This window comes from Triticum dicoccoides, chromosome 4A, assembly GCF_002162155.2.
Source record: "Triticum dicoccoides isolate Atlit2015 ecotype Zavitan chromosome 4A, WEW_v2.0, whole genome shotgun sequence".
Lineage (NCBI taxonomy): Eukaryota > Viridiplantae > Streptophyta > Magnoliopsida > Poales > Poaceae > Triticum > Triticum dicoccoides.
The window spans coordinates 691,372,204-691,380,907 of NC_041386.1; the positions used below are offsets into that span (position 1 = coordinate 691,372,204).

The 8,704-nt window shown below is 45.3% G+C and overlaps 1 protein-coding gene across 1 annotated transcript; it reads left to right on the forward strand.

Annotated features, from left to right (window-relative positions):
• Positions 1 to 1,815: 1,815 nt before the first annotated feature.
• On the forward strand, positions 1,816 to 2,406 carry LOC119284107 (ethylene-responsive transcription factor 13-like). The gene has a single exon (XM_037563374.1). The coding sequence runs from the start codon at positions 1,816 to 1,818 to the stop codon at positions 2,404 to 2,406; it is 591 nt and encodes a 196-aa protein (XP_037419271.1).
• Positions 2,407 to 8,704: the final 6,298 nt, after the last annotated feature.

The following is an 8,704-nucleotide window of genomic DNA, read 5'->3' on the forward strand; positions in this document are numbered from 1 at the left end:
CGGGCGGACGGGAGCGCGTGGGAGGGGAAGGGGGAGGGGGAGAGGGAGGTGGGGCGCACGCGGCCGGCGGCCGGCAGCGGCGGCGGGAGGAGAGGGGAAACCCTAGTCGCGGGAGCTTACCGCCCTTGTCCTGTCCGTGCACATCAATTGATTAAAGAGAAGAAAACATGTTGGCCCGGGTATAAAGTAAAAAGGAGCTCAAATCACGAAAGGACGGGTTAAGGCATAATTTGCGCAAAATTCTTTTGCTTCCCAGTGGTCCAAGCCCCTACCCACCTCCGTGATTTTTTTAGCAACAATGAGGGTATGGGGTGATTTTTAGTTGAAGACCCTAGCATACCTATCTTTTCAATTTTTTCAACGCACGAGAATTCACAGCTAATGGGTGGCTAGCATTTTGCAGAGATGCATGAGTGGCGCGCAAAACCATCCCAATGTTGTGCCAAACAGCCACCTGATCCGTACCTAGTAAATAGGAAACCATGGCGGCCCATATTCTCTTGGAATATTAACATTCAAAGAGCATGTGAGGAGCAATCTCGGAAATGGCTTTGCAGAGCTAGCTTATAGGTTGGTGAGGCTATCCTCTTGTCATGAGTCGGTCCGACGTCCAAACATGATTCCAAAGGGTGAACCGTGCAAATATCCTATGTTTAGGAGGCTCTCAATCCTCTGGGGTTACTTCATTCACGTAGCTTGACCTGAGATGATGTGTACTTTTCCCATATATCGAGCATGTAAATAGAAGTGGCTGACCTCTAAAACAACAAAATAGCTTAACATGCGAATATTCCTATCCGATCTTGGTACGATGGTTACATGCTACAATATGGTGGTCTTTGGTACCAAATTAGGGAGGCAATCGATGGTTGTTATCACACATCGTACGTGAATTGGACGTAATTCATCATTCGTATATCAGCTCTCCTAAAACAGTTCCATTCCATGTGTTGATTTTCATCAACGGCATATAGTAGTACTTATTAACTAAATGAAATTTCATGAGCACTCAACTCTGTTTCTTGACCTCTTAAACTATTATGTGGGCCGGGCATGTTAATTTTTTTAATTGAAATAGGGAAGGACATCTGCCTTTTCATTGATTAAGGAGAAGGAAACAAGTTGGCAGAGACCCAAAGTAAAAAGAGCTCAAATCACAAAAGGACTGGTTACAACCTAATTTGCATAAATTGTTTTGCTTCCCAATGAGCCAAGGTCGACCTTCCTCCTTGATGTTTGCACTTGCACAGAGGTCGCTAGCGATTCGTAGTTGAAGATGTCAGTATTCCCTTTCTTTCAAGATTTGCAATGCATGAGAATCCACATCCAGGGAGTGGCCTTTAATTTTGCGCGGAAGCCTCGGTGGCACCAAAAGCTGCCTTTTCCATACCTACAAATAGGTTAGCATCACACTCCTGCAAATAGGTTAGCATCGCCACGTGATCCATACTTGCCTATATCCTCTTCAAATATCTGTAATTCAAATATGCATGTGAGAACCAATCTCGGGGGCTTCCTAGGAGGGACGGAATAAAAGATTGGTTAGAGCATCTCCAACAGCCGCGCACGGTAAAATGCCCATTTAGCGTGCGCGGCAAGTTTTCGCGCGCTCCAGCGGAGGCGGGAAACAACCGTGCGCGGTAAACATTTGTGCGCACAGGAGAAAGCTGTCGGTCGCACGATAGATTTGGCGCGCCGCTTCCGGCGCGCCTATAAAATGCGGCGCTCGCCACGCGGTGCTCCACACTGCCACGTGCGCATTTCCCCCTCCTCGCCATTTTCTCTGCTTCCTCGTCGCTTCAGCGCCCCGCCACCATGCCGCCGCGCCGGCGGGGATCATCGGGCTACCACGGCGTCCGCCTGCGCCCCTCCGGTGCCTACTACGTCGAGATCCGGTCCGGTGACGTCCGCCTAGGCCTCGGCACATTCGAGACCTCGCACGAGGCCGCCCGCGTGTACGACGCGGCGGCGTGGCGCCTAGGGAGGCCTCGCGCGCAGATGAACTTCGACGACATCTACACGTGCCAGCAGGCGCAGCGCGTCGCCCCTCCGCCTCGTCTGATAACAGACCAGGACCGTGAGGACCACCATCGGCTGCAGCGCCACCTCCTCATCGTCGAGGAGGACGAGCAAGCCATGGCGGAGTGGCGCCGGCACCACCCGGAGGACATCGCCGCCAAGAACGCCTTCTGGGCGGAGAGGACAGCAAGGCACCGCGCGGAGCGTGCGGACAGGCGTCGGCGCAAGGCACTGGCCATATCGCAGTGCGATCTCGTTGACGCAGGCGGGAAGTCATTCTTCTCCGCTGACGATGAACGTTGGGATGACATCTGGCTCGATACCTTGGACAACACCACCGAGGATGATGATGATGATGATGAGGAGGAGGACGACGATTGGGAGTAGGTTCTAGTTGTACCGTAGTTTATGATCTAGTTGCACCATAGTTTTTTTATCTAGTTGCAGCGTAGTTATCTATCTATGTGATGTATCGTTTTATCTATGTATTTTGAAATATCTATGTATAAAATCTATCTATCTATCTATGCATGTGCACCGTAGTCTAGAGTGTTTGTGCGAGAGCGCGCGCGCTGCATTTTTACGCGCTGCTGGAGCTACGCGCGCGTGCTGCATTTTACCATGGCTGCTGTAGCCAGCGCTGCCCGCCGCGCCAAACCAGCCGATGGGCGCGCTGTAAAGTGGTTTTTAGGGCGCCGTGCGTTGGACAGCTGTTGGACAGTTGGAGATGCTCTTAGGCCATCCTCTTGTCACAAGGCTGTCCGCCCTCCAAAGAAGATTCTAAAGAACGTAAGCCTTGGGAATATCCACATACCTTCAGGGTGTACTTCATTTGAGTAGCTTGAGATGATCAGTGCTACTTTACAGCTTTATTGGACATAAACTATATCACGGCAAACAGAAATGTTCGGCTCCTCAGATAGTTCCATTCCATGTGATGATCTCCATCCCTTGTATGACTTATTTGCTTGTCGTACTTGCCATTTGACTCTATTTCTCGCTCAAATGAGAAGGATTAAATCATGGGTGCACGTTTTGCCTATCCAAATTAATCAGTCACACGAGCACAAGCAATAGTACCCATGCGTATATACAACAACAGCATCAACAACACCAATAAGCAAAAGAAACAAATACACATGCATGATAGAGTTTACTTTAAACTATCAAGTCTAGTTTAATTTGATGCGGATGATTGAATGATCGGCTCCGGTATCTATGTCCACGGACACATCCACGCGTTCGCGGACAGATAATGAGTTGGTTGGAGATGGCCAAACTCATGCATGGCAAAGCCACACGCACAAATAAAAGGCCGAGGCCAAGGATTCTCCCTCCACTATGATCCCCTGGCCTGGCTTTGCTGTGTGATCTCCTCCAAGAGGTCGGCTCCCTAATCATCACGTCGGCCAGTACCCGGCGGCTGTGCACGTAACGTAACTGCTCCCGCATGCACCGTCGGCCGCCACTACGTTGCCTTCGGGGATCGGGCGTCTAATTTTCCAACCGGGCTCTCACCCCTTTCCATTAATTTTGCAATCAACGGAAATACATCAGTCTGAAGCCAAGTCCTTTGTCATCCAACCAACTACCCAACAGAGGAAACTAGACCGAATTGAGATAAGAAAAAGGAGACTGAAAGGAGAGGAGCGAGTTGGCGCACCATCAGGAAACCCACTGCTTGATGATCCTGGAGCGGACCATCCGCCGTGGGGCGAAAACCTGATGACACTAACATGCCACTGCCCAACTAAGAGGAGTTCAACGATAAGACTACTGATAACAAGGTTTGCCGCGGCAAAATACTACCAAAAGAAGCCAGAACCAGCGGGCATCAGACCCCAGTGGAAGGCAAGATCAGAAAACAACTGCGGAGCTCAGCTAACCGATCTGGATCCCATCATTCTTGCCGAGGAGAAGTCTGCCACGAGGGAAGGATCTATCCGCCAACGCAGCAGCCGCGTGAGCCAATCTCTTCACACCAGTTTGAAACTTCACCTTGTCATCTTCTTTAAGCAAACCTGCCCAATATAACATAAAAGAACATGCAGTGAAAACAGCCTCCAGCAAAGTGCGAGCAATATGTTTATCAAAAGTGACTTTATTGCGAAGGTTCCAGATCCCCCAGCAAACAGCAGCGATAATCATCATATAGAAATGTTCCCCTCCTGGAAAGAACCTATACAACCATGCCCAACTTTGCCAAAGCGATCTGGGACAGCAAGATGCCCCACCCGTCATTCCCAGCACGCCCCAAACTGTGCGGGCAAGTGGGCAAGTAAAGAATAAATGGTTTGCTGTTTCAACATTTGTGCAAAAAGAGCATGTAGGATTCCCAGGCCACTTCCTAGCCCGCATATTATCTCTTGTGAGCACAACATTTTGAAAAAGTTGCCACAAGAAATTTTTGATTTTCAGTGGGATAGGGGCTTTCCACACCCATTTATAGTTGGGGCCAGATAGGTTCCTTTCTAACCACTCATAAACCGACTTAGTCATAAATTTTCCTTTACTATTATGCTTCCATGAGATAGTATCCGAGGAGTTATTCAAAGACAGCTGCTTGGCTTTCATAACCATCCAAGCCCATTGATTGTTCAGCTCACCAAACAATCTGCGTCTAAAACCCAGATTATAATTGTTTGCAACCCAGGAAGCAACAATACATTCTTGATCTTGGCAAATACTAAATAGATCCGGGAAGCGCTCACACAGAGCTGTATCATCTACCCAAGGATCATGCCAGACCCTAGCCAAGTCCCCACTATTGATATTAACTTTCCTTCCAGCCATGTATGTGTCTTTGACTTTCATGATTGCTTTCCAACACGGAGAGTCCGAGAAACGGCTCCGAATATCAGCTATTGTTTTGTTTTTAAAGTATCTAGCCCTCACAATACGTTGCCATAGGCCATCGCCTGTTTCAAGTTTCCACCACCATTTAACAAACAGACTAATGTTCTGCTTATGAAGATCCTTAATTCCCAACCCCCCAATCTTCTTAGAACGACATATTCTATCCCATTTCACCATATGATATCCATGTTTCTTGTTTTTTCCCTCCAAAAAAATCGTTTGCGATGTTTATTCATTTTTTCAATAAAAGTTTTATTGAAAAGAAACATCAACATAAGATAGGATGGAATCCCATCCAGGTTGGACCCTAATAAAGTGAGTCTGGCTCCTGAGGATGCTGCATAAGCAATCCAAGCATCCAATTTTTTAATCATCTTACCATCCAAGAAATCCAACTCTACATTCTTAAGAGTAGAGTATGTAACAGGAACACCCAAATATCTCATGGGCAGGGTGCCCACTTGGCAGTTAAACATGTCTGCATATACTAAGTCAGTTTCGTTATCTCCTCCGATAGTAAAAACCTCACTCTTGTCAAAACTGATTTTCAATCCTGACATGAGTTCAAAGAGATAAAGCAATAGTTTGACATTGATAGCTTTATCAATATCATGTTCAAAACACACAACCGTATCATCCGCATATTGAAGGATGCCAACTCATCCTTCAATAAGATCAGCAGCTAAACCTTTAACGAGACCGTTTTTGTGTGCTGAAAGCACCATTTTAGTCAGGCATTTAGCCGCAATGTTGAACAGAAAGGGGGAATGAGGGTCACCTTGCCGTACCCCCTTAGCACTTTGTATGTAAGGGCCGATCTCATCATTGATTTTGATACTTACCGTGCCATTCTTAAGGACTTGAGATACCCACCCACACCACTTAGAGTTAAAACCACGCTTCTCATGGCAGTCAAGCAAAAACTCCCAATTAACTTTGTGGTAGGCTTTTTCAAAATCAAGTTTAAGGATCACCCCCACTTGTTTTTTGACATGAGTATAATGCAACACTTCTTGCAGGGAGAGAATACCATCAACAGTATGTCTCCCCTTAATAAAGGCATTTTGCTGGACACTAAGCAACTTATGAGCGTATTTGCTCACCCTAATGTCCATTGCTTTGGTGATTAGTTTATAGGGGCAACGAAGCAAGCAAATGGGTCTATATTGCTGGATTTTTGTAGCATCAGTAGATTTGGGCAAAAGAGTTATAATGCCATAGTTAAGGCGTTGCACGTCCAACTTGCCTTCATAGAACCACTCAAATAGACAGAAAAGATCATGGGCGACCACCTCCCAGCAATGTTGATAGAATTCAACGGGGATGTCATCCAGACCAGGAGCACGGTTGGATTTCATGTCAAAAAGAGCTTTTTTAATCTCCTCAAGAGAAAAAGGTCAAGTTAAGTCTTCGTTATCAGCAGGAGTAATTCGCTCCTCCTGAGACCACAAGTTTGCATCAATTTGGCAAAGGTTGCCCAGTGCCGGCCCAAAAAGGGTTTTATAATATTCTGTGGCATGAGATAGCAAGTTATTGGTCCCTTCTATAGTCACAGATCCGTACTCAAGGGATTTCATGGAGTTTTTCCTGTGACGCCCATTAGCTACTTTATGAAAGAAGTCACTGTTATTATCCCCTTTCAACAACCACTTCTCATTAGAGAACTGGTGCCAATGAAGCTCTTCCTCTGCATACATATCATTAAGCTCTACTAGGATATCGAGCTTCCTCGTATAAGCCTCCTGATCGGGCGTCTAATGATTTGCATTAGCAGCACCTAACACCCCACCACGCTCGTATAAGGACAAAAGAATAGTACTAGGAATCCTATGTAGCAGCGGCTAGTGGGTGAATGATTGAGCTATGCTTGAGCTGAGTTGATAATCAGAGCCTTCTTCAGGACTGGCACAAACCAAATCCGCACTGCTTTTATTTCTTTGATAGAACCTGCACTGTTAAAAGATAAATTGTAAGAACAATTTCAGGTTTTTTTAATGGTTTTCTTGTGTATACTACTACTAAATGTGTCCTGAACAGAGGAAGCAATTCCAGCAAAAATGAAAATCAGAAAAGAAAATGCGAAGAACAACTGTCTAAGCGTCAATTCTCTGGTTCTGTCTGGCTATTTCGGAGAACCATTCTACCATTCTGGACTCACCCGCACCAAACGACATGTAGGTACCACCATACCAAATCAGAGCAACGACCCGTCGAAAACTAAATGTATGAGCATGAAGATTGCGAGCCATATGGCGACGGACGACACTCTCGATCTGATGCATACAGGACATATAGGTGGTCGCCCCTGATCTAGGAAACATTCTTCCTAGCCTGGAGGAGGCTTCAGTTCCAGAGTTGTCTGGAGTGTCCCCTGTTGGGTGTAGGTCAGGTGTAGCGTCAATTCAACTGTATGGTAAGCTTTTGGCGTGCAGGCAACCAGACAAGAGACTAGTGCATTTGACAAAGGAAAGCTAACTAACTATTGAAAAATATATTTATCTATGTTTAATGATGTGCTACCTGATGTGGTGTGTAGAAAACCTCTCTCAATTAGCATCTGGCTTCAGAAACAAGCGAAGATAGAGCTCATGAGTAAGATAATTACAATTTAATCTCGAAAGAACTCGCGTCTCGCCAAGAGAACAGAACTCCCCTGCATTCTGGCTGGCAAATTAACTCTACAGCAAAAAGCTTATAAGCCGAGTGTGCAAACCACTAGTCAAATACTAATTTCACCACGGCAAAAGATACACCGGGCGTCTATGCGCACTCCGCGTATACCACGGTATTACAGTTGCGTATCGGTTAAATTGCATTTTTTTTATGTTTGACTTTGATCATACATGTCAGCATATAAACATTTCGTCCTTATATACGTAGACTGATATTCAACTGCATCTATCGCTAATACTCCACTTCAAGACCAAAATTCATCATACATATCAAAGCATTAAGTAATAAAACAAAGCACTGCATCAAGCAAGGTGACATAATGTTGATAGTATATTCTCTTTACCTTCGGTCCATCAACGAGACAACTAGGCAACTATATTGTTTATCTTAGTGACAATAACAATCTACAAGCCTTTCTGGTCTTTCTGCCACTCAGATAGATTACTTGGAAGGTTATACCCAACCAACATACAAAAATCTATCTTAGAGATCAATCATACAAACATGGGAAAATTACATCTTATTGAACACAATCATGTTAGACAGCTCATGAGATATTTGCGTCGAAGAACGGGGGAGAGATGCCACAAAGCCAGTCCAAGGCACGCTACCCGCACATGATCATCGGTGCAACAAAGTTGATGAAGCAGCGGTGCGAAAGTTCCCGCATATTCATGGTTGGGTTGGGGAGGGGGTATATATAAAGGGGTCAGGACGAAGAGGCGCTAGGGGGAGTTGTTCTCCAATCATGGATGTTTGTGTAGTCTTTGGATATATATAGGGCCTCCATGATCTTAGGTTATTTATCTACTTCTACTTTTCTGTATGACATGTAATATTGTCTTTGGATAGGACCTCCTCTATCTTAGTTTATTTATGAGTAAAATTACAAAAAAAACACCATAATTGTGCAAAAATCATCGAACACCCACCAAAATGCATGTTTTCAGGTGGTTTTTGCTGCCAAATTATGATGTTTTTTTGCAATTTACTCATTATTTATCTACTTTTACTTTTTCTGTAGTGACACTTTTTTTGCAGGAACTGTATGACACCTTTTGTTTAGACGTATTGACTCTGTGCATCTTGCTACGTACTCCCTCCATTCCATAATTCTTGTTGTAGTTTCAGTTCAGGAGTACTAGAATCTGCGCAT